The 27913-nt window shown below is 47.6% G+C and overlaps 1 protein-coding gene across 1 annotated transcript in view; it reads right to left on the bottom strand.

Moving 5' to 3' along the window:
- Positions 1-12527: 12527 nt before the first annotated feature.
- The window catches only part of LOC137382932 (T-box-containing protein TBX6L-like), a 35858-nt gene continuing 20472 nt past the window's right edge, over positions 12528-27913 (bottom strand). The window contains exons 4-5 of the mRNA XM_068055507.1: positions 13573-13643; positions 12528-12618 (exon numbers count right to left, since the gene is read on the bottom strand). Coding sequence (XP_067911608.1) covers positions 12528-12618; positions 13573-13643 — 162 coding nt within the window. The remainder of the gene's footprint in view (positions 12619-13572; positions 13644-27913) is intronic.

Here is a 27913-nt window from a genome sequence, read left to right as displayed (position 1 = left end):
GTCTACCCTCAGGTCCCCATCCCCCTGCCAAACTAGCTTAAACCCTCCCCAACAGCACTAGCAAAACGTCCCACAAGGAACTCAGTCCCGGCTCTGTTCAGGTGCAACCCGTCCGGCCTGTACAGGCCCCATCTCCCCCAGAGCCGGTCCAATGTCCCAGGAATCTGAAGCCCTCCCTCCTGCACCATCTTTCCAGCCACACATTCATCTGTCTTGTCCTTCTATTTCTATACTCACTTGCGCGTGGAACTGGGAGTAATCCGGACATTACTACTTTTGAGGTCCTGCTTGCTAGTTTCTTACCTAGCTCCCCAAATTCGGACTGCAGGACCACATCCCTCTTTCTACCTATGTCGTTGGTTCCGATGTGGACCACAACTGCTGGCTGTTCACCCTCCCCCTTCAGGATGCTCTGCAGTCGCTCAGTGACATCCTTGACCCTGGCACCAGGGAGGCAACACACCATCCTGAATTCACGTCTGCGGCTGCAGAAAAACGCTGTCTGGTCCCCTGACTATTAAATCACCTATCAGTATGGCTCTTCCAGTCTTCCTTGTACCCCCCTCCCCACCCCCGTGCAGCTGAGCCATCCATGGAGCCATGGACTTGGCTCTGGCTGCACTTCCCAGGTGAAGCATCACTTTCCTCAGTATTCAGAACTGAGTACCTGTTGGAGAGTGAGATGCACTCAGGGGTCTCCTGCACTACCTGCCTTATTCTTTTTGACTGCCTGGTGGTCACCCATTCCCTCTCTCCCTGCATATCCTTTTATCTGTGGGGTGACCACATCTATAAACATGCTATCCATGAAGCTCTCAGCATCATGAATGCACCTCAGTGTCGCCAGCCACCGCTCAAGTTCCAAAACCCGGAGCTCAAACTGCTTCAATTGATGACACTTCCTGCACATATGGTTCTCCAGGATACAGGAAGGATCCTGGATCTCCCACATAGCACAGGAGGTGCACTCTTAAGGTTGAAGCACCCCTGCCATTCCTTTATTTATTAGTTGACCCTTTGTCACTGCTAAAAAAAAACCTTACCAATACTACAACACCTTAGAATTATTAATAAAACCTTACTGGTACTGCTAAATCCTACTAAAAATCAATACAGTTCACTAGTTATAATATACCTTACTCAAAAAAAAATTCACCAGCTACTCACTTGTTCCTTATTATTAATACTTAATTTTTTACTCTTTATTAGTCTGCCAGTTGTTGAGATGCTATAACCCAGCTATTTACACATGCACCATAACACTAATGTACTTTCCCAGCTATTTGCTGATACTCCCTAACAGCAGTTACGTACCAACCAATCACCTTGCAGCTTTCCTGTGATGTCACTGTTCACGTTGTTTTCAAACTCCGGCGTGCCTGGACTCCTATCCGCTGCTCTCCTGGAAGGTAAGTGCTGTAGGCGTGACTGGGCTATATTTATCCGCTCCCCACTCCATGTTCCTCCCACAGGTTTGCTCCTGTCCGCTACTGTCCCGGAAGGTAAGTGCTCTAGGCTGCGATCCTCGGGCTGTATTTATCAGCTTCCCGTTCCGTGTTCCTCCTACAGGTCCGCTCCTGTTCACTGCTCTCGCGGAAGGTAAGTGCTCTAGGCCTCGATCCTCGGGCTGTATTTATCTGCTCCACGCTCTGTGTTCCTCCCACAGGTCTGCTCCTCTCCACTCCTCTCCCGCAAGGTAAGTCAGCAGTAGTTCCTACTACAAGATACAGTTTCATGAACTCTGGAAGCTCCAGGGGTCCATACTGATACCCGCAGCATCACTAAACAGTCCGAGGATTCTGGGCAGTAGGTTGCAAAAGATGATTTTTCTTTTAATTATCCTATCTTGGGATGTGAGTGTCACTAATCAAGACCAGCATTTATTGTCCATCCCTAATTGCCCTTGAGAAGGTGGTGGTGCGCTGCCTTCTTGAACCACTGTATTCCATGTGGTGTAGGAACACCCACAGTGGTATTAGGAAGGGAATTCCAGGATTTTGACACAGTGACAGTGATAGTTCCAAGTCAGGATAGTGTGTGACTTGAAGTGGGACATGCAGGTGGTGGTTTTCCCATGCATCTGCTGCCCTTGTCCTTTCAGGTGGTAGAGGTCACGGATATAGAAGATGAAGCTGAAGGAGCCTTGCCGAGTTGCTGCAGTGCATCTTGTGGATGGTACACACTGCTGCCATTGTGCACTGGTGGGCGAGGGAGTGAATTTTTAAGATGATGGATGGGATGCTGATCAAGTAGGCTAGTTTGTCTTGGATGGTGTCGAGCTTCTTGAGTGTTGTTGGAGCTGTACTCATCCAGGCAAGTGGAATGTATTCCATCACATTCCTAACTCATGCCTTGTAGATGGTGGACAGGCATTGGAGAGTCAGGAGGTGAGTTGCTCACCACAGAGTTCCTAGACTCCGGCCTGACTTGAATCAGTTGCTTGTTTCACACACACTATACCCCATCCAACTCCCTATCCTCTCACACACACTGTACCTCATCCAACTCTACATCCTCTCACACACACTGTACCTCATCCAACTCTACATCCTCTCACACACACTGTACCTCATCCAACTCTACATCCTCCCACACGCACTGTACCTCATCCAATTCTACATCCTCTCACACACACTGTACTCCATCCAACTCCCCATCCTCTCACACACACTGTACCCCATCCAAATCTACATCCTCTCACACACACTGTACCCCATCCAACTCCCCATCCTCTCACACACACTGTACCTCATCCAACTCTACATCCTCTCACACACACTGTACATCATCCAACTCTACATCCTCCCACACACACTGTACCCCATCCAACTCTACATCCTCTCACACACACTGTACCCCATCGAACTCCCCATCCTCTCACACACACTGTACCACATCCAACTCTACATCCTCTCACACACACTGTACCCCATCCAACTCTACATCCTCTCACACACACTGTACCCCATCCAACTCTACATCCTCTCACACACACTGTACCCCATCCAACTCCCCATGCTCTCACACACACTGTACCCCATCCAACTCTACATCCTCTCACACACACTGTACCCCATCCAACTCCCCATCCTCTCACACATACTTTACCCCATCCAACTCTACATCCTCTCACACACACTGTACCCCATCCAACTCTACATCCTCTCACACACACTGTACTCCATCCAACTCTACATCCTCTCACACACACTGTACCCCATCCAACTCCCCATCCTCTCACACATACTGTACCCCATCCAACTCTACATCCTCTCACACACACTGTACCCCATCCAACTCTACATTCTCTCACACACACTGTACCCCATCCAACTCTACATCCTCTCACACACATGGTACCTCATCCAATTCTACATCCTCTCACACACACTGTACTCCATCCAACTCCCCATCCTCTCACACACACTGTACCCCATCCAACTCCCCATCCTCTCACACACATTGTACCCCATCCAACTCTACATTCTCTCACACACACTGTACCCCATCCAACTCCCCATCCTCTCACACACACTGTACCCCATCCAACTCCCCATCCTCTCACACACACTGCACCTCATTGAAATCCCCACCCTCTCACACACACTGTACCCCATCCAACTCCCCATCCTCTCACACACACTGTACCCCATCCAACTCTACATTCTCTCACACACACTGTACCCCATCCAACTCTACATTCTCTCACACACACTGTACCCCATCCAACTCTACATCCTCTCACACACACTGTACTCCATCCAACTCCCCATCCTCTCACACACACTGTACCCCATCCAACTCCCCATCCTCTCACACACATTGTACCCCATCCAACTCTACATTCTCTCACACACACTGTACCCCATCCAACTCCCCATCCTCTCACACACAATGTACCCCATCCAACTCCCCATCCTCTCACACACACTGCACCTCATTGAACTCCCCACCCTCTCACACACACTGTACCCCATCCAACTCCCCATCCTCTCACACACACTGTACCTCATCCAACTCTACATCCTCTCACACACACTGTACCCCATCCAACTCTACATCCTCTCACACACACTGTACCCCATCCAACTCCCCATCCTCTCACACACACTGCACCCCATCCAACTCTACATCCTCTAACACACACTGTACCCCATCCAACTCCCCATCCTCTCACACATACTGTACCCCATCCAACTCTACATCCTCTCACACACACTGTACCCCATCCAACTCTACATCCTCTCACACACACTGTACCCCATCCAACTCTACATCCTCTCACACACACTGTACCCCATCCAACTCTACATTCTCTCACACACACTGTACCCCATCCAACTCTACATCCTCTCACACACACGGTACCTCATCCAACTCTACATCCTCTCACACACACTGTACTCCATCCAACTCCCCATCCTCTCACACACACTGTACCCCATCCAACTCCCCATCCTCTCACACACATTGTACCCCATCCAACTCTACATTCTCTCACACACACTGTACCCCATCCAACTCCCCATCCTCTCACACACACTGTACCCCATCCAAATCTACATCCTCTCACACACACTGTACCCCATCCAACTCCCCATCCTCTCACACACACTGCACCTCATCGAACTCCCCACCCTCTCACACACACTGTACCCCATCCAACTCCCCATCCTCTCACACACACTGTACCCCATCCAACTCTACATCCTCTCACACACACTGTACCCCATCCAACTCCCTATCCTCTCACACACACTGTACCCCATCCAACTCTACATCCTCCCACACACACTGTACCCCATCCAACTCTACATCCTCTCACACACACTGTACCCCATCCAACTCTACATACTTTCACACACACTGTACCCCATCCAACTCCCCATCCTCTCACACCCACTGTACCCCATCCAACTCTACATCCTCCCACACACACTGTACCCCATCCAACTCTACATCCTCTCATACACACTGTACCTCATCCAACTCTACATCCTCTCACACACACTGTACCACATCCAACTCTACATCCTCCCACACACACTGTACCCCATCCAACTCTACATCCTCCCACACACACTGTACCCAATCCAACTCAACATCCTCTCACACACACTGTACCCCATCCAACTCCCCATCCTCTCACACACACTGTACCCCATCCAACTCTACATCCTCTCACACACACTGTACCCCATCCAACTCTACATCCTCTCACACACACTGTACCCCATCCAACTCTACATCCTCTCACACACACTGTACCCCATCCAACTCTACATCCTCTCACACACACTGTACCCCATCCAACTCCCCATCCTCTCACACACACTGTACCCCATCCAACTCTACATCCTCTCACACACACTGTACCCCATCCAACTCTACATCCTCTCACACACACTGTACCCCATCCAACTCTACATCCTCTCACACACACTGTACCCCATCCAACTCTACATCCTCTCACACACACTGTACCCCATCCAACTCCCCATCCTCTCACACATACTGTACCCCATCCAACTCTACATCCTCTCACACACACTGTACCCCATCCAACTCCCCATCCTCTCACTCACACTGTACCTCATCCAACTCTACATCCTCTCACTCACACTGTACCTCATCCAACTCTACATCCTCTCACACACACTGTACCCCATCCAACTCTACATCCTCTCACACACACTGTACCCCATCCAACTCTACATCCTCTCACACACACTGTACCCCATCCAACTCCCCATACTCTCACACATACTGTACCCCATCCAACTCGACATCCTCTCACACACACTGTACCCCATCCAACTCTACATCCTCTCACACACACTGTACCCCATCCAACTCCCCATCCTCTCACACACACTGTACCCCATCCAACTCTACATCCTCTCACAGACACTGTACCCCATACAACTCTACATCCTCTCACACACACTGTACCCCATCCAACTCTACATCCTCTCACACACACTGTACCCCATCCAACTCCCCATCCTCTCACTCACACTGTACCTCATCCAACTCTACATCCTCTCACACACACTGTACCCCATCCAACTCTACCTCCTCTCACACAAACTGTACCCCATCCAACTCTGCATCCTCTCACACACACTGTACCTCATCTAACTCTACATCCTCCCACACACTCTGTACCCCAACCAACTCTACAACCTCTCACACATACTGTACCCCATCCAACACTCCATCCTCTCACACACACTGTACCCCATCCAACTCTACAACCTCTCACACATACTGTACCCCATCCAACACTCCATCCTCTCACACACACTGTACCCCATCCAACTCCCCATCCTCTCACACACACTGTACCCCATCCAACTCCCCATCCTCTCACACACGCTGTACCCCATTCAACACTCCATCCTCACACACACACTGTACCCCATCCAACTCCCCATCCTCTCACACACACTGTACCCCATCCAACTCCCCATCCTCGCACACACACTGTACCCCATCCAGCTCCCCATCCTCTCACACACACTGTACCCCATCCAACTCCCCATCCTTTCACACACACTGTACCCCATCCAACTCCCCATCCTCTCACACACACTGTACCCCATCCAACTCCCTATCCTTTCACACACACTGTACCTCCTCCAACTCCTCACCCTCTCACACACTGTACCCCATCCAACTCCCCATCCTCTCACACACACTGTACCCCATCCAACTCCCCATCCTCTCACACACACTGCACCCTATCCAACTCCCCACCCTCTCACACACACTGCACCCCATCCAACTCCCCACCCTCTCACACACACTGGACCCCATCCAACTCCCCATCCTTTCACACACACTGTACCCCATCCAACTCCCCATCCTCTCACACACACTGTACCCCATCCAACTCCCTATCCTTTCCCACTCACTGTACCTCCTCCAACTCCTCACCCTCTCACACACTGTACTCCATCCAACTCCCCACCCTCACACACACACAGTACCCCCTCCAACTCCCTAGCCTCACACACTCACTGTACCCCATATGTAGTATAATGTGTTATAGCGTTGTTATTGGGCAGAATATATAAATAATCATCCTGAAGGTGATGGAACAGAACTTGTACCGAACCTTGTGTAGAGTGTAAGTGGAAGCCATAGTTGCAAGACGTGTGTAAATAAACTCCTGTTCCTGTAACCATCTGTCTCTTAGATATTTTGTTTTAAGCCTTAACTGGATCAGAATATTATATAGTGGCAACGGTAAACTGAGGAAAAGATGGAAAAATCTCAGCCCCTATCGGAGAACTTTGAAAAAGTAGCTGGACAGAACCAAGCAGAGGCATGGCCGAAAGGGCCCAAACGTTTGCAAGGTACCGTATTGCATTGGGTCTTGTGCAGAAGCCAGACAAGGAGCAGGTCAGTATTATATGCAATGGGGGAGCGTGTAAATGACATCCTCATTATATAAGGCATAGACGAAGGGAAAGCTATGTATGACGAAATCATTAAGGCACTGGAGTCTTACTTTAATGTAAGGAAAAATGTTATCGTCGAGCACACCAAAGCCAATAAGCGTTCTCAGCAGAGAGGAGAGAGTATTGATTCGTTTATCAATGACTTATATAGACTCACTGAAGATTGCAAATACGGCAGTTTGCAGGAAGAGTTAATCAGAGATTGGATTGTGGTAGGAGTAGCAGACGCTCTCTTGGATCATCTGCAGTTGAGAGATGATCTTACATTAACCAAGGCAATTCGGTTGAGCAGGCAAGTAAAGGTTAGACAATGTAATGGTGTTGTCACTCGAGGGGACAGGATGAGTCCAATCTCGAAAGTAGCAGACTCCATTGAATACTTAAAGAAAGCAAATGCAAAAAATGGCGGCCAAAGACAGGAAAGGCAGGAAGAGCAGCTCGAGGCAGCAGCGTCTCACTGCAGTAGGTGTGGCCGAGTGAGACACCAGCAGGAATTTTGCCCAGCCAGAGAAGCAGAGTGTTTCGTATGTATAAAGAGGGTGCACTTCCAATTGGTAAGTAGCAGAAAGAAACCACAGCTGCAAAATATTAAAGAAAATAAAAAAATTATTGAAGTACAGGATGTACAATGTGTTGAATGGCTGTTTCTAGGAGAAATCCACCGACTAAATGAAGATTCCTGGATGGCAGAGATTCTTGTAGGAGGCTATCAGACAAGATTCAAACTGGACACTGGAGCAGCAGTCTCAGTACTGACAGACATGGAGCTGTGGCTGAAGAAGATGAGCCATAAACCTGGAGGTAAAAAACTGTATAGACCTGGATGCATCGAGTTGAAGGTAATGGGAGAGTTGAAAACAATTCTGAGTTACCAAGGAAAAGAAATTCCTGAGGCATTATATATTATCAAGAATCAGAGTTGTTCACTCCTAAGCAGAAAGGCTTGCATAGACCTACAGTTAATACGTAGAGTAGAAGAGCTTAAAGGTATGGAGGAATAACCAAAGAATTTTAGGGCCGAATTCCCGAAATTATTCAAAAGATTGGGAAAACTAAAAACAGCCGACCGCATCACATTGAGAAGGAATGCAGAGCCATGTGTTTATATACATTGAGAAAAGCTTTGCATCCAATCCTAGAGAAAATTAAGAAAGAAATTGAATTAATGACCAAACAGAGAGTCATTTCAACTGTTACAAAACCTACAGGATGGTGTTCAGGTATGGTTCCAGCGAAGAAACCTAATGGCTCCATTTGAATTTGTTAGACCTCACACAAATGAATAAGGTCGTGGAAAGAGAAATCCATCCAATGTCATCAGTAGATGAGAGTTTGGCAAAGTTAGGGAAAAGCACAATTTCCACTAAATTAGAGACGAACAGCAGATTTTGGCAATTACCTGTGGATGAAGAATCTAAACTATTGACAACTTTTATCACACCATTTGGAAGATAGTTTTAACAGATTACCATTCGGAATTACATTAGCACTGGAGCTCTTTCAAAGGATGACGTTGAGAATCCTGGAAGGATTAGATGGGATCATCTGCCACATGGAAAACTTGTTGATCCACGGTGCCAATCAGCAGGAGCATGATACGAGAGTGCGAGCAGTGTTGCAGAGATTGGAGGAAGCAGGTCTAGCGTTGAATGAGAAATGTGTCTTTTCACAACAAATGGTGAGATTTCTAGGACATATTGATGGTTCAGGCATCAGAGTGGATCCTCAAAGGACAAAAGTCATTAAAGACTTTCCAGAGCCTAAAAACATCACAGGGTTGCAAAGGTTTATGGGCATGGTCAATCAGGTGGGGAAATTTCTACAAATCTAGCCATGATAAATGAGCCATTACGGCAGTTGTTAAAAAATGACAAGGCCTGGTGTTGGAGCATGGTTTAGCAAGGATCTTTTGAAAAAAATAAAGATGCTAGTTTCGTCAGAAGAATTCAATTTAAGATTGAAACAGATCACAAGTCATTAGTTACTGGACTAAATACAAAAGAACTAGCAAAGTTACCTCCAAGGTTTAGATTAAGAATGGTGAGATTCAGCACTAAAACCAGGGAAACAGCAGATGCGTTATCACGTATTTCATCCGCAGGACCTGAAGAAGGTAACATTTTATGTCTTGATGAAGTCAAAATGTTTGCTCTGACAACAACAGCAACTTCGCCTGCTTCAGCTGCGAAACTGGGTGAAATCAGGAAGGCTCAAAAAGGTGATGTTTGTGCAGCAATCAGAGAATATAGCGTACATGCAAAAAACCCCCAGTGTTAAGGCAATATTATGAACAAAGGGGTCATCTGAGTATTGTTGATGATTTATTGATCTACGATGAGACATTAGTTATCCCTAGGATACTGAGATTAGAGATCTTGGAGAGATTACACCAAGGACATTTAGGAATAACAAAGTACCGAGCCAGGGCAAGACAGTCAGTTTGGTGGCCTGGTATAGAGAAGATATCAAGCTGTATCACGTGTCCCATCAATCATCATGAGATGAAGCAGCCTCTCATGTCATCATTTTTTCATAGAGACCATGGAAGAGTCAAGGTCTGGATCTTTTCAAGCATAAAAATAAGATTTTCTTAATGCTGTTGATTACAATTCGAGGTGGATTGAAGTAAAGCAACTACAAGGTCAGGGTTCAGAAGCTGTAATCACATCCTTGAGAGAAATCTGTGCTATGCACAGGATTCCAGATATTGTAATTTCTGACAATGGGCCACAATCTGTAAATGAAGGCTTCAGAGAGTTTACCAGCAGCATATGGCTTTATCCACATCATCAGTTCACCGAGGTACCCTCAGGTGAATGGCGAAGCAGAGAGAGGTGTAAGGGGTACACTCGCACACACACTGTACCCCATTCAACTCCCCACCCTCCCATATACTTTATGTGAAAGCTTTATTAAAAAGAATGAAGATCTTCAATTAGGACTTCGATTGACACCACTTCAGAATGGTTTAGCCCCATGTGAATTGTCAATGGGAAGAACGTTGAAGACCCAACTTCCTATACTTCCAAGAACATTCAAGCCACAAGTGAGTGCAGAAGACTTGGAAAAAGTGAGGGAGAGGATAGAGAGAGATCAAATCAATCAGAGAATTATGACAAACATCATGGAAGCAAACACTTGACAGGCATACAACCTGGAGAATCAGTTTGGGTTAAAGATCAGAGAAGGTGTGGAGAAGTGATAGAACAATCGCCATATCCACGATCATACATTGTCCAAACTGACCAAGGGATGATAAGAAGAAATGGAAGGTCATTGGTGGTGATACCAAAAAAGCAGCAGATCCAAGAGGAACAATCATCTCAAGAAGTTGATGAACCAATGATACTGCAATCAGTCATCAATCCAGAGGACAACCAGAGTGAAGAACATGAGTCATCAAACAGTTTGACTGAAGTACAAAGGAATATGAAGAAGGAACTAGAAGACTCAAAACCTCAAGCCCTTCAATGAAAGACAAATGCGTTATGGCAGACTTGTAAACATGCCACAGTGGTTAACAATCTGAAAAGAAAAGTCAGAGATTTGGGGGAAGATGTAGTGTAATGTAATATAGGGTTGTTACTGGGCAGAATATGTAAATAGTCTGTGAGCGTCTTCACAGGAAGTGATGTAACAGAAGTTGTACAGAACCTTGTGTAGAGTGTAAGCGGAAACCATAGATGCAAGACATATGTAAATAAACTCCTGTTCCTGTAATCGTCTGTCTCTTAGATATTCTGTTCTAAGCCTTAATACTATCAGAATATAACACCATGCAACTCCCCACCTCACACACGGACTATACTCATCCAACACCGCCCCCCACACACAAACTGTACCTCATCTAACTTGCTCCCCCCTCCACACACATTGCCCCCATTCAACTCCCCATCTTTTCAAATACACTGTACCCCATCCATCTCCCCCCAGCACACACTGTACCCCATCCAACTCCCCACCCTCTCAAACACATGGTATCCCATTCAACGCCCCACCCTCTCACACACACACACTGCACCCCATCCAACTCCCCATCCAAACACACAAACTGTACCCCATCCAACTTTCCAACCTCACGCACACACTGTACCCCATCCAACTCCCTAACCTCACACACACACTGTACCCCATCCAACTCCACACCCTCACACACACACTGTACCCCATCCAACTCCCCACCCTCACACACACACTGTACACCATTCAACTCTCCAACCTCACACACACACTGTACCCCATCCAACTCCCCACCCTCACACACACACTGTACCCCATCCAACTCTCCAACCTCACACACACACTGTATCCCATCCAACTCCCCACCCTCATACACACACAGTACCCCATCCAACTCTCCAACCTCACACACACTGTATCCCATCCAACTCCCCACCCTCCCACATATTGCACCCAATCCAACTCTCCAACCTCACACACACACTATGCTCCATCCAACTCCCCACCCTCCCACATACTGTACCCATTCAACTCCCTATCCTACCTGATAATTTCTCCATTCCTTCCCCCCCCCCCCCATCCCACCTATTGCTATTATCTCCTCCTGCCCTGTAATCATTCACAAGCTCTGCTTTCCTCCTATTCTGACCTATTATGCAGCCTCTCGCTTCATGATGCACTTCATTTGACTTGGCCCTATGTTTTGGAATACCCTCCGGAAATCTCAGCATCTCCCTCTCCTCCTAAAGAACTTCCTTAACACCCAACTCCGACCAAGCTGTGGTTCCACTCCTGATGACTACTGCTTTGGCTCAGCTTTCATTGTTGTCTAATAATAGGCCGGTGAAGAGCCTTGGGATATGTTCTACATTAAATGCACTATCGAGATGCTAGGTGTTGTTCCTGTTGTTAGATCTGATGTTTGTTACAATGTTAGCATGATTCCTGTTGTGAAATCAATGTGTGCAGAGGTGGGAGAGAACCTTCAGCCCATCTGGGTGCTGCTTGGCGGGGTACCTGGTGCTATGGCATGGTTCAGAACCCCTTGTCACAGCTCCCTCTGTGTGTCTGGAGGCAGCCGCCATGCTAGCTGCTGCATGACTAGTGCGACAGTTTACCTGTGCTGGTGTCACAATCCCTCTCCTCAGCAGCCGGGCGTGTACGGCACTGTAAGACCATTGCTTCTCGCTCCCTGAAAGCACAGAAAGATCCACATTTAGGATGTTAGACCTCATCACTGAGGGATGCTGCTTATTACAATTACTGATAAAACAAGGATTCTCCTTTTTGGCTATTTAAGTAGGAAATGCAGCACAACTGAGAACAATGCTTTCCTTACCCACTGTCCAAACATGATACTTCCTGGCAATGATGACAGGGCAGTAAGCAGGAGTGAGAGCAGAGCAGTAACAGGAGCAGGAGCGGAATGGGAGCTGGAGCAGGAGTGGGAATGGGAGCTGCAGCAGGAACAGGAGCAGGAATGGGAGCTGGAGCAGGAGCAGGAGTGGGAATAGGAGCTGGAGCAGGAGCAGGAGTGGGAATAGGAGCTGGAGCAGGAGCAGGAGCGGGAATGGGAGCTGGAGCAGGAGCCGGAATGGGAGCTGGAGCAGGAGCCGGAATGGGAGCTGGAGCAGGAGTGGGAATGGGAGCTGGAGCAGGAACAGGAGCAGGAATGGGAGCTGGAGCAGGAGCAGGAGTGGGAATAGGAGCTGGAGCAGGAGCAGGAGCGGTAATGGGAGCTGGAGCAAGAGCAGGAGTGGGAATAGGAGCTGGAGCTGGAGCAGGAGCAGAAGTGGGAATAGGAGCTGGAGCAGGTGCCGGAATGGGAGCTGGAGCAGGAGCAGGAGTGGGAATGGGAGCTGGAGCAGGAGCCGGAATGGGAGCTGGAGCAGGAGCCGGAATGGGAGCTGGAGCAGGAGTGGGAATGGGAGCTGCAGCAGGAACAGGAGCAGGAATGGGAGCTGGAGCAGGAGCAGGAGTGGGAATAGGAGCTGGAGCAGGAGCAGGAGCGGGAATGGGAGCTGGAGCAGTAGCAGGAGTGGGAATAGGAGCTGGAGCTGGAGCAGAAGCAGAAGTGGGAATAGGAGCTGGAGCAGGAGCAGGAATGGGAATAAAAGTGTTTACTCTGTCATCCTTTAGTACTTACGTTTTACTGTTCATCCCATTGACCCTGAATCCCTTTGCAAAGGGATTATTATCGATCTTCAGCTGTGTAATCTGGGAGAAAGGGAACATCCGTCAGTACCACACTGACTCTCGGTGCAGTTACTCTGAGTAAAATGACTTTGGGTCTACAGTAACTCTGGGGTGCAGTGACTCTGCGGACCCTGAGTGTAGCACACTGGAGGTATAGTGTCCTTTAGTCGGATCTTCAAAGCTCACTGAATGCAGGAATGGAGGCGAGTGCGATTTGAAGCTTGCGTTCTCAGAGGTTCGCACTAGGACCTGCCACCTCCAGACTGCGACACCACTTTTAAAAAGATGCTGGGAGGCAGGGAATGGGTCAGGTATACACCTCCATTTAAATGCCTGCTGAGATCATTAAAGAGCTCATTAACAGGCTTGTCACTATCAGTGAAAGGCTGGGAATGGGGAAGGCACCATGGGGGGAATACAACAGTGCTGTGAAGATATGAATCATGTGGAGGGACAAGAGAGCTTTGGGAAGAGCTGATTAAACTAAAGCCGAGGCAGCAAATAAAGCTCAGCTGCTTCAGGTGTACCTCAGTGTGGTTATTGTTGCAGCTGGAAGAGTTGAATTTCTCATTGGTAAGTGGCAGGAAACCAGAGAGGGAGGTGAGCATGCTGGCATCACAGGGGCAGCTGGGGTTGGCAGGGGAAGGCCTGGTGAAGATACAAAGCCCAGCTGAGGGAGTTCAGATGGAAACAGGCTTCTCTGACATTGGACAGAGCAGCCAGGATGAGCTTCAGTAGATTCAACCTCCTGGAAATTTGCAGATAACACAAAAATTGGTCATGTAGTTGATAGTGAAGAGGATAGCTGTAGACTCCAGAATGATATCAACGGTTTGGTTGAGTGGGCGGAAAAGTGGCAAGTGGAATTCAATCTGGAGAAGTGTGAAGTAATGCATTTGGGGAGGGCAAGCAAAGCAATCGAATTCACAATAAACGGGAGGATATTGAGAGGGGTAGAAGAAGTGAGAGACCTTGGAGTGCATGTCCACAGGTCCCTGAAGGTGGCAGAACAGGTAGATAGAGTGGTGAAGAAGGTATATGGAATGCTTTCCTTTATTGGCCGAGGTATAGAATTCAAAAGCAGGGATGTGATGCTGGAACTGTATAAAACGTTGGTTAGGCCACAGCTGGAGTATTGCGTACAGTTCTGGTCACTGCATTACAGGAAGGACATCATTGCTCTGGAGAGAGTACAGAGGAGATTTACAAGAATGTTGCCAGGGCTTGAAAGTTGCATCTATGAGGAAAGATTGGATAGGCCAGGGTTATTTTCCTCAGAACAGAGGAAGCTGAGGGGTGACTTAATTGAGGTGTACAAAATTATGATGGGCTTAGAAAGAGTAGACAAGAAGGACCTGATTCCCCCTAGCAGAGAGGTCAATTACCAGAGGGTATAGATTTAAGGTGATTGGTAGAAGGATTAGAGGCGACATGAGGAAAAACATTTTCACCCGGAGGGTGGTGGGTGTCTGGAATTCACTGCCCGGAATGGTGGTGGAGGCAGAAACCCTCAACTCATTTAAAAATGTACCTGGACATGCACCTGAAGTGCTGTAACCGGCAAGGCTACGGACCAGGTGCTGGAAGGTGGGATTAGATTGGGCGGCTAGAATTTTTTCAGCTGTTGCAGACAGGATGGGATGAAGGGTCTCATTCTGTTCCGTAACTTTTCCATGGTTCTATAGGTCTGGGCCAGAGAAGCCCGGTGGGGGCCTGCAAGGGGAGGAAGGCATAGGGTGCACAGCCCAGGAGTCAGCTCCCTGCAAAGGACAGAGCGCCAGTGCCGGAGGAAGCTGCGCCTATCCAAACAGCTGTTCTCACTTCTGTGTGCTCTCTCATGGTCCCCTTTTTTCAGTCCCCTTCCTGTAGCCATCAGGGTCTCCGTTGCCCTGAACTTTTATGCAGCCAGGTCGTTCCAGGGGTCAGCTGTGGTCGCAGCTGGCATCTCGCAGTCAGCATCTCATCATGCCATCAAGCAGGTCCCAGATGCCCTTTTCAGGAGGGCAGGAGACTACACCATCTTTTACACAGATGGGCTTGTGCAGGCACAGAGGGCATTGGGTTCAGCCTCCATCGCTGGATTCTCCCAGGTGCAGGGCATCATCACTTGTGCACATGTGGGCATCAATGCCCCAAGTGACCGGCCAGTGAGATCCATTAACGGGAAGGGCTTCCACTCCTTCAACATCCAAATGGTCTGTGACTACAACAAGAGCCTCCTCCATGTGGGCACTCGCTTTCCTGGCAGCTGCCACGACTCCTTCATCTTCCGCTAGTCCAGGCTGCCTCGGATCTTCACTCCATCCTCCAAAGTGCATGGATGGATCCAAGGAGACAAGGGAAAAGCCTTGAAGAGATGGTTACTGACCCCTCTACAGAAGCCCCAGACAGAGGCACAGAGGTGATACAGCCAATGCCACCTCTTCAGCAGGACATTGAACAGGCCATTGGATTTCTGAAGATTTGATTCTAGTGCCTGGACCGGGCGTGTGCCACCCTCCAATACCCTTCTGCAAGGGTCTCTGTCATTGTGGTGGTCTGCTGCTCTCTCCATAACATGGCCCTCCAGAGAGGTGTGGACCTTGAGCACAGTGAGGCCCTGGAAGGAGGCAGCTCATTGGGGGAGGAGCAGGAAGTAGGGGAGGAGGAAGAAGAGGGGGTGGAGGGGGAATGCCACTGAACAGAGAGGTGCCCCTGCTGCACGAAGAGGTGGCCTCCTCCTGCCACCCTGCTGGAAGAGAACCTCCCTCCTCTCCCTCACGGCCTGCAGCATTAGATCCAGGTGGGCATCGATGAAGTGAGGGTCTGCCCTACCCCTGGTGCCAGGCCACCAGCTCCCCTATGACATCTCACTTTCCTCTGGTGCTGTGGAAGGCAGATCTCTCCCTCAGGACTACCAGCAGCCTCAGTGATGGCTGCTGTGGAAGTCTACATGAGCCCACACTTGATCTGACACACTGCCATTTTCAATCCCACTGGTTCTAAGTGGACAGGAAACCCATCTCCATATCAATTAAGCCTTTCCCGCTTGAAAATTGAATCTGAATCAGCTTCCCAGAGAACCCAGGTTTCAGACCTAAAACCAGACCCTGTTCCTATTTCCCAGCTCCATAATAAAAATGTAGCCTTCTGGGTCTACAGTCACTCTGGGGTACAGTCACAACTCTGAGGCACAGTAACTCTGGGACATAGAGACTCTGGAGGTACAATTACTCTGGGTACAGTGGTTCTGGGGATGCAATCACTCTGGGTCTACAGTGACTCTGGATACAGTGAGGCTGGGAGTACAGTGACTCTGGGGGTACAGTGACTCTCGGGGTACAGTGAGGCTGGGGGTACAGTGATTCTGGGTGCAGTGACTCTGGATACTGTTACTCGGGGGTTACAGTGGCTCTGGGGGTAGAGTGAGCCGAGGGGTACAGTGACTCTGGGGGTACGATGGCTCTGGGGGTACAGTGGCTCTAAAGGAACAGTGACTCTAAATGCAGTCATAGTCATAGAGTTATAGAGTTAACCAGCACTGAAACAGGCCCTTCGGCCCATCGTGCCCATGCCAGCCATCAAGCGCCTATCTATTCTAATCCCATTTTCCAGCACTTGGCCCATAGCCTTGTATGCTGTGGCGTTTCAAGTGCTATCTAAATACTTCTTAAATGTTGTGAGGGTTCCTGCCTCTACCACCTCTTCAGGCAGTGCGTTCCAGATTCCAACCACCCTCAGTGAAAATATTTTTCCTCAAATCCCCTCTAAACCTCCTGCCCCTTACCTTAAATCTATGCCCCCTGGTTATTGACACCTCCGCTAAGGGAAATAGTTTCTTCCTATCTACCCTATCTATGCCCATCATAATTTTGAATACTTCAATCAGGTCCCCCCTCAGCCTTTTCAGTCTCTCATCATAGCTGAAATGCTCCAGTCCAGGTAACACCCTGGTGAATCTCCTCCGCACCCTCTCCAGTGCAATCACATCCTTCCTATAGTGTGGCGACCAGAACTGGACACAGTACTCCAGCTGTGGCCTAACTACCATCTTATACAGCTCTATCATAACCTGCTCTTATATTCTATGCCTCGGCTAATAAAGGCAAGTATCCCATATTCCTTCCTAACCACCTTATCTACCTGTGCTGCCGCCTTCAGTGATCTATGGACAAATACACCAAGGTCCCTCTGACCTTCTGTACTTCCTAGGGTCCTACCATCCATTGTATATTCCCTTGCCTTATTAGTCCTCCCAAAATGCATCACCTCACACTTCTCAGGATTAAATTACATTTGCCACTGCTCCGCCCATCCTACCAGCCCATCTATATCTCCCTGTAATCTAAATCTTTCCTCCTCACTATTTACGACACCATCAATTTTTGTGTCATCTGCGAACTAACTGATCATATCTTCTATATTCACGTCTAAATCATTAATGTACACTACAAACAGTAAGGGTCCCAGCACTGATCCCTGTCATACACCACTGGTCACAGGCTTCCAATCACAAAAACAACCCTTGACCATCACCCTCTGCCTCCTTGCCACTAAGCCAATTTTGGATCCAATTTGCCAAATTGCCCTGGATCCCATGGGTTCTTACCTTCTTAACCAATCTCCCATTCAGGACCTTATCAAAAGCCTTACTGAAGTCCATGTAGACTACATCAACTGCTTTATCCTCATCTACACATCTAGTCACCTCAATTCAATCAAGGTTGTGACTCTGGGGTACACTGTGGGCTGACCTGGGACCTATACAAGTTTAACAATCTTCGCTACTCTTTGAATTCTGTACTTCTGGAAATAAATCCGTATTTTGTTTACATTTTTAATTGCTTTGCTAATCTGTGATGCTGCTTCAATTTGTTCACCTATATCCCTAGATCCCTTTGCTCTTCTGCCCTGTTCAGTGTTTTTTTTATTTTCTGAGGTGTAAGTGATAATTTAAGGATAAGGGGTAAGCCATTTAGCACTGAGATGAGGAGAAATTTCTTCACCCAGAGAGTGGTGAACCTGTGGAATTCTCTACCATAGAAAGCAGATGAGGCCAAATCATTAAATATATTCAAGAAAGAGTTAGATATAGTTCTTAGGGCTAAAGGAATCAAGGGATACAGGGAGAAAGCGGGAACAGGTTACTGAGTTTGGATGATCAGCCATCATCATATTGAATGGCGGTGCAGGCTCGAAGGGCCGAATGGCCTACTCTTGCTCCTATTTTTCTATATTTTTATGTTTCTATTCCATTTTCCTACCAAAATGCATAACCTCACATTTATCTATATTAATGTTTATTTTGCACTTAAATGTTCAGTCTGCAAGTTTTCTAATATATTCTTGTAATATGTTGCATTCTTGCTCAGTGTTAGTTCTACCCTGCAACTTGGTTTCATCTGGAAATTTTAGTATTGAGTTACTTGTTCCTAAGTCCAAATCATTCATGTAAATTATGAATAACAGTGATCTCAGTTCTGATGCTTGTGGAACACTGCTTTCTATCTTCCTCCAATAACTACCCTTTACCCCTACTCTCTGCTTTCTATTTTAACATCAGTTTGCTATCCATTTGGCTATTTATCCCTTGACTCCACATGCCCTAAGCTTTCGCATGAACTAACTGTGTGGTACCTCATCAAAGGCCTTTTGAAAATCAAATATATGACATCTACTACATTACACTTGCTTACTCTTTCCGTTACCTTTTCTTACTGGTTTGGAATGGCATTGTGCGAAACATCACAACTGCCCTCAGACTAGCTGTGAGCAATGTTAGGATTTTATAAATTGGGGGAGCAGTCAACACAGATTGCATTTGTAATATTCTGATGCTGATTAGACTTAGAATATTTTAGAGATTGATGGTTACAGGAACAGAATGTATTCGATATTTATGGCTTCCAGTTTCACTCTACACAAGGTTCTGTCGAAGTTCTGTTACATTACTTCCTGTGATGACACTCATAGACTATTTACATATTCTGCCCAGTAACAACCCTATTTACATTATCCTACATCTTCCCCCAAGTCTCTGACTTCACTTCTTAGAATGTCAACCACTGTGGCGTTTTTACAAGACTGGGATTCCATGCGTAGCAAAGATTTCTCTCAAGGATGTGATCACAGCTTCTGAACTCTGACCTTGCAGCTGCTTCACCTCGACCCACCTCGAATTAAGAACATCTTATTCTTATGGTTGTAAAGATCCAAACCCAGACATTCCCATGGTCTAGCCGGAAAAAGACGATGACATTAGTGGCTCCTTTGTCTCATGACGATTGATAGCACACGTGATACACCTCGATATCATCTCTTCGATCACTTTCGATATACCAGGATATCAAACTGCCTGTCCAGCCCTGGCTCTACATTTTGTTATTCCTAAATGCCTTTGGTGCAATCTTTCTAAGATCTCCAATCTCAGTATCCTGGCGTTATCTAATGTCTCGTCAACAAATCATCGATACTCAAATGACTTCATTGCTCATAATATTGCTTTATCACTGGGTTGTGTGGCATTTCTGCTGACTGTCATGCAAACAATATTCTCAAATTGCTGCACACACTTTGTCTTTTTGAGCCTTCCTGATTTCACTTAACTTCTGATTTGTAGCAGGTAAATACTCTGTAGTTGTTCGAGCAAACACTGTTACTTCCTCAAAAACTAGAATGTCACCTTCTTCAGATCCTGCTGATGTAATGAATGATGACGCACTTGCTGTTATTTGCTGTTTCCCAGTAAACATGGTTTCAGTGTCAAATCCATATCTCAATGGAAACTCTTGCAGTCTCAGAGGTAACTTTGCTAGTTCTTTTGTATTAGCCGAGTAACGGTTTGTGATCTGTTTCAATCTCCGATTGAAGACCAAGTAAAGTGTGGCTACCCAACCCGAACCCGACCAGACCCAACGACATGTGTCGGGTTCAGGTCGGGTCGGTCTCTCTTCCGGGTCGGGTTTGTGTCAGGTCGGGCTGGACGTGGACGGTGCTGCCTTGCCTTTCAAATGAACATTCAGGATGTCAAGGAGGGAGACATGCAGTCCGGACTCCACTCTTTCCAGTAAAGCCTGGCTACCCAACTCAAACCCGACTACATGTGTCAGGTTTGAGTCAGGTCGGGCATTTAAAAAATTAAAGGACCCGGGCCCAGGTTGGCTGTTGTCGAGTCGGGCCCAAGTCGGGTTTAAATCTTATACCCGAGCCAGGCTTTAAGACCTGGCACATAGTCAGAGAATTTCTCGCATGTCCAAGTTACTGCCAATGCTTAATGCTTCCTTCTTGATGATCACATATCCTTGGTCTGTTTCTGTCAAATAATGAGATGCAAAATACACAGGCCCGCAATTCCCATCACTTTGTACCTGAAGCAAGACTGCACCTAGCCCTGCTGCTATAATGGTTGGCAATTTTGGATCATAATGTGCTAGTACTTTTGAAGAAAGAGGTTTCTGCTAGATTTTTTCAAAAGATTCTTTTGGACCTCGCTCCAATTCTAGGCCTTGTTATTTTTTAATAACTGTGTCAGTGGTTTGTTTATTATCACCAGATTTGGCAGAAACTTTCCCATCTGATTGACCATCTTTGTGATCCTGTGATGTTTTTAGGCTCAGGAAAGTCTGGACTTTTGTCTTTTGAGGGTCTGCTCTGATGCCTGATCCACTAATAATATGACCTAGAAATCTCACTGTTTGTTGTAAAAAGACACACTTCTCATTCAGTATTAGATCAGCTTCCTGCAGTCTCTGCAACACTGCTCACACTCTCGCACACTCTCATCATATTCCTGCTGACCTGCACCGTCGATCAACACGTCATCCATGTGACAGATGATCTCTTCTAATCCCTCCAGGATTCTGGACATTTTGTTATTTGGAAAATTTCCAGTGCTGACCTAATTCCAAAAGGTAATCTGTTAAAACAGAATCTTCCAAATGGTGTTATAAAAGTTGTCAATAGTTTAGATTCTTCCTCCAAAGGTACTTGCCAAAATCCACTATTGGCATCTAATTTAGTAAAAATTGTGCTTTTCCCTCGCTTTGCCAAGCTCTCATCCACTGATGGCATTAGAGGTATTTCCAGCTCTACAGCCTTGTTTAATTGCATAAGGTCTACACAAATCTGGATGGACCCATTTGGTTTCTTCACTGGAACCATACCGAAACACCATCCAGTAGGCTTAGTAACTGGGGAGATGTCTCCCTGTTTGGTCATTAGCTCGATTTCTTTCTTAACTTTCTCTAAGAGTGGGTGGAACTTCTCTTGGTGTATATATACACAATGGTTCTGCATCTTTTCTTAATGTGATGTGGTTTGCTGTTTTTAGTTTTCCTTTGAATAATTTAGGGAATTTAGCCCTAAAATTTCTTGGCTGTTCCTCAATGCCTTTCAGCTCTTCAACTCTGCATATTAGCTGTAAATCTATGCAAGCTTTGCAGCTTAATAACAAGCAATTCTGATTCTTGATAATATATAACATCTCGGGAATTTCTCTTCCCGGTAACTCGGAATCGTCTTCAGCTCTCCTATTACCTTCAGCTCACTGCTTCCAGGTCCATACAGTTTTTACCTGTAGGTCTGACGCTTACTTTCTTCAGCCACAGCTCCATGTCTGTCAGTACTGAGACTACTGCTCCAGTGTCCAGTTTGAATCTTGTCCGATAGCCTCCTACAAGAATCTCTGCCGTCCAGGAATTTGCACTTGCTCCGTGGATTTCTCCTAGAAACAGTCATTCAACACATTGTACATCCTGTACTTAGTTAACTTTTTGATTTTCTTTGGATTTTCCCTTTTATATTTTGCAGCTCTGGTTTCTTGCTGCTACTTACCAATTGGAAGTGCCCCCTCTTTATACATATGAAACATTCCGCTTCTCTGGCTGGGCAATTTTCCTGCCGGTGCCTCACTCGGCCACACCTGCTGCAGTGAGACGCTGCTGCCTCGAGCTGCTCTTCCTGCCTTTCCTGTCTTTGGCCGCCATTTTTTTGCATTTGCTTTCTTTAAGTATTCAATGGAGTCTGCTACTTTCGAGACTGGACTCTTCCTGTCACCTCGAGCGACAACATTGACTAACCTATACTTGCCTGCTCAACCGAATCGCCTTGGTTAATGTAAGATCATCTCTCAACTGCAGATGATCCAAGAGAGCGTCTGCTACTCCGACCACAATCCGGTCTCTGATTAACTCTTCCTGGAAACTGCCGTATTCACAATCGTCAGTGAGCTGGTATAAATCATTGATAAACGAATCAATACTTTCTCCTCTCTGCTGAGACCATTTATTGAACTAATGTCCTTTAGGGAAGGAAATCTGCTGTCCTTACCTGGTCTGGCCTACAAGTGAATCCAGACCCACAGCAATATGGTTGACTCTTACATGCCTTCTGAAATGGCCTAGCACGCTACTCAGTTGTATCAAACCGCTACGAAGTCAAGAATGAAACTGGACGGACCACCCGGCATCGACCTAGGCACTGGAAGTGACAACGGAAAACCCAGCCCGTCGACCCTGCAAAGTCCTCCATACTAACATCTGGGGGCTGTGCCAAAATTGCAAGAGCTGTCCCACAGACTAGTCAAGCAACAGCCTGACATAGTCTTTCACACGGAATCATACCTTACAGACAATGTCCCAGACACCGCCATCACCAACCTCGTGCATCTCTTGTCCCACTGGCAGGAAAGACCCAGCAGAGGTGGCAGCACAGTGGTATACAGCTGGGAGGGAGTTGCCCTGGGAGTCCTCAACATCGACTCTGGACCCCATGAAGTCTCACGACATCCGGTCAAGGAAACCTCCTGCTGATTACCACCTACCGCCCTCCCTCAGCTGATGAGTCAGTACTACCCCATGTTGAGCACCAAATGGAGGAAGCACTGAGAGTGGCAAGGGCGCAAAATATACACTGAGTGGAGGTATTCAATGTCCATCAACAAGAGTGGCTCGGTAGCACCACTACTGACCGAGCTGGCCGAATCCTAAAGGGCATAGCTGCTAGACTGGGTATGCGGCAGGTGATGAGAGAACCAACAAGAGGGAAAAACATAGTTGACCTCATCCTCACCAATCTGCCTGCAGCAGATGCATCTGTCCATGACAGTATTGGTAGGAGTGACCACCACACAGTCCTTGTGGAGACTAAGTCCTGCCTTCACCTTGAGGATACCCTCCATCGTGTTGTGTGACACTATCATTTTGCTAAATGGGATAGTTTCGAACAGATCTAGCAACACAAAACTGGCATCCATGAGGCGCTGTGGGCCATCAGCAGCAGCAGAATTGTACTCAACAACAATCTGTAACCTCATGGCCCGGCATATCCCCCACTCTACCATTACCATCAAGCCGGGAGACCAACTCTGGTTCAATGAAGAGTGCAGGAGGGCATGCCAGGAGCAGCACCAGGCATGCCTCAAAATGAGGTTTCAACCTGGTGAAGCTACAACACAGGACTATCTGCGTGCCAAACTGCCAAAGCAGCACGCAATAGACAGAGCTAAGCGATCCCATAACCAATGGATCAGATCTAAGCTCTGCAGTCCTGCCACATCCAGCCGTGAATGGTGGTGGACAATCAAACGACTAACTGGAGGAGGTGACTCCACAAATATCCCCATCCTCAATGATGGGGGAGCCCAGCACTTCAGTGTAAAAGATAAGGCTGAAGCATTTGCAACAAGCTTCAGCCAGAAGTGCCAAGTTGATGATCCATCTACGCCTCCTCCTGAAGTTCCCAGCATCTCAGATGCCAGACTTCAGCCAATTCAATTCACAAGTGTGATATCAAGAAACAACTGAAGGCACTGGATGCTGCAAAGGCTATGGGCCCTGACAATATTTTGGCAATAATACTGAAGACCTGTGCTCCAGAACTTGCCGCGGCCATAGCCAAGCTGTTCCAGTTACAACACTGGTATCTACGCGACAATGTGGAAAATTGCCCAGGTATCTCCTGTACAGGTAAAACAGGACAAGTCCAACCCGGCCAATTACTGCCCCATCGGTCTACTCTCAACCATCAGTAAAGTGATGGAAGGTGTCATCGACAGTGCTATCAAGTGGCGCTTGCTTAGCAATAACCTGCTCAGTGACGCTCAGTTTGGGTTCTGCCAGGGCCACTCAGCTCCTGACCTCATTACAGCTTTGGTTCAAACATGGATAAAAGAGCTGAACTCAAGAGGTGAGGTGAGAGTGACTGCCCTTGACACCAAGGCAGCATTAGACCCAGTACAGCATCACGGAGCCCTGAGCCAGGGCGGCACAGTGGCGCAGTGGTTAGCACCGCAGCCTCACAGCTCCAGGGACCCGGGTTCGATTCCGGGTACTGCCTGTGTGGAGTTTGCAAGTTCTCCCTGTGTCTGCGTGGGTTTTCTCCGGGTGCTCCGGTTTCCTCCCACAAGCCAAAAGACTTGCAGGTTGATAGGTAAATTGGCCATTATAAATTGTCACTAGTATAGGTAGGTGGTAGGGAAATATAGGGATAGGTGGGGATGTTTGTTGGGAATATGGGATTAGTGTAGGATTAGTATAAATGGGTGGTTGATGTTCGGCACAGACTCGGTGGGCTGAAGGGCCTGTTTCAGTGCTGTATCTCTAATCTAATCAAAACTGAAGTCAATGGGAATCAGGGTGAAAACTCTCCGCTAGTTGGAGTCATATCTAGCGCAAAGGAAGATGGTTATGGTTTTTGGGAGGTCAATCATCTGAGCTCCAGGACATCACTGCAGGAGTTCCTCAGGGTTGTGTCTTAGGCCCAAACATCTTGAGCTGCTTCGTCAATGGCCTTCCTCAATCATAAGGTCAGAAGTGGGGATGTACGCTGATAATTGCACAATGTTCAGCACCATTCGCGACTCCTCAGATACTGAAGCAGTCTATGTAGAAATGCAGCAAGACCTGGACAATATCCAAGCTTGGGCTGATAAGTGGCAAGTAACATTCGCACCACATAAGTGCTAGGCAATGACCATCCCCAACAAAGAGAATCTAACCATCTCCCCTTGACATTCAATGGCATTACAATTGCTGAATCCCCCACTACCAACATCCTGGGGATTACCATTGAACAGAAACTGAACTGGAGTAGCCATATAAGTACCTTGGCTACAAGAGCAGGTCAGAGACTAGGAATCCTGTGACGAGTAACTCACCTCCTGACTCCCCAAAGCCTGTCCACCATCTACAAGGCACAAGTCAGGAGTGTGATGGAATACTCTCCACTTGCCTGGATGGGTGCAGCTCCAACAACCCTCAAGAAATTCGACACCATCCAGGACAAAGCAGCCCGCTTGATTGGCACCCCATCCACCAACATTCACTCTCTCCATCACTAACGTATAGTGGCAGCAGTGTGTACTATATACAAGATGCACTGTAGCAATGCACCAAGACTCCTTTGATAGCACCTCCCAAACCTGTGGCCTCTACCAACTAGAAGGACAAGGGCAGCAAATGCATGGGAACACCACCACCTGGTGGATGTTCCCCTCCAAGTCACACACCATCCTGACTTGGAACTATATCACCGTTCCTTCACTGTCGCTGGGTCAGAATCCTGGAACTCCCTTCCTAACAGCACTGTGGGTGTACCTACCCCAAATGGAGTGCAGCGGTTCAAGAAGGCAGCTCACCACCACCTTCTCAAGGGCAATTAGGGATGGGCAATAAATGCTGGCCTGGCCAGCAACACCCACATCACACGAATTAATAAAAAAAAAATGTGCAAGCTCAACGTTCAGGTTTAGTCTGACATTGAAGCAAGACTCCAGAGCCTTAATGACCTCCTCGTACATAGCTTTTTCTTCATCTATGCCCTGTGTTATGAGGATGTCATCCGCACATTGTCTCATGGCATATAACATACTGACCTGCTCCTTGTCGGCTTCTGTGCGACACCTGATGCAGTACAGTACCTAGTAAATCTTTGGACCCATTTCAGACACACCTCTGCTTGGTTCTTTCCAGCTACTTTCTCGAAGTTCTCCTGTAAGGGCAGTGATTTTGCTATTTCTTCTTCACTTGACCGTAACCACCATATAATATTCTGATGCTGCTTAGTCTTAGAATACCTGACAGATTGACGGGTACAGGAACAGGAGTTTATTTACATGGATCTGACTTCTGTGGCTTCCAGTTTCACTCGACATTAGGTTCTGCACAAGTTCTGTTCCATCATTTCCGGTGATGACACTCACAGTCGGTTTATGCAACAGTAACAACCCTATATTACATTGTACTGCAGTATTCATCCATCATGCTTTTAGGAATTATTGATCCAGAGTCACTGCACGCAGAGTCACTGCACCCAGACTCACCGCACCCTTGTCACTGCAGCCATAGACACTGAACGCAGAGTCACTGCACCCAGTGACACCGTACCCGCAGTCACTACACCCGCAGTTACTGCACAAAGAGTCACTGCAACCAGAGTCACCGCACTCAGAGTCACTCTACCCAGAGACACTGCATCCAGCGTCACTTCACCTAGTGTTACCACACCCGTAGTCACTGCACCGCAGTCACAGCACAAAGAGTCACTGCAACCAGAGTCACCACACCCAGAGTCACTGCACCCAGAGTCAATGCATCCAGAGTCACTGCATCCAGAGTCACTGAACCCAGAGTCACCGCACCCAGAGTCACAGCACCCAGAGTCACTGCAACCAGTCACCGCACCTATAGTGACAACACCCAGAGTCACTGCAACCAGTGTCACGGCACCCAGAGTCACTGCACCCAGAGTCATTGCACCCAGAGTCACTGCATCCAGTGTCATTGCACCCAGAGTCACAGCACCCAGTCAACGCACCAAGAGTCACTGGACCCAGAGTCACTGCACCCAGATCACTGCATCCAGTATCACTGCTCCCAGAGTCACTGCACCCAGTCAATGCACCCAGAGTCACTGAATCCAGAGTCACTGAACAAAGAGTCACCGCACACAGAGTCACTCCACCCAGAGACACTGCATCCAGCGTCACTTCACCTAGTGTTACCACACCCACAGTCACTGCACCGCAGTCACTGCACAAAGAGTCACTGCAATGAGAGTCATCACACCCAGAGTCACTGGACCCAGAGTCACTGCTCCCAGACTCACTGCACACAGAGTCACTGCAACCAGTCACCGCACCGATAGTGACTACACCCAGAGTCACTGCATCCAATGTCATGGCTCCTAGAGACACTGCACCCAGTCAACGCACCAAGATTCATTGGACCCAGAGTCACTGCAACCAGAGTCACTGCACCCAGAGTCACTGCATCCAGAGTCACTGCATCCAGAGTCACTGTACCCAGAGTCACCGC

Source organism: Heterodontus francisci, chromosome 23 (assembly GCF_036365525.1).
Source record: "Heterodontus francisci isolate sHetFra1 chromosome 23, sHetFra1.hap1, whole genome shotgun sequence".
In the NCBI taxonomy this organism is placed as follows: Eukaryota; Metazoa; Chordata; class Chondrichthyes; order Heterodontiformes; family Heterodontidae; genus Heterodontus; species Heterodontus francisci.
The sequence above is the reverse complement of the archived record's forward strand: the minus strand, read 5'-3'. Positions and strand labels throughout refer to the sequence as shown.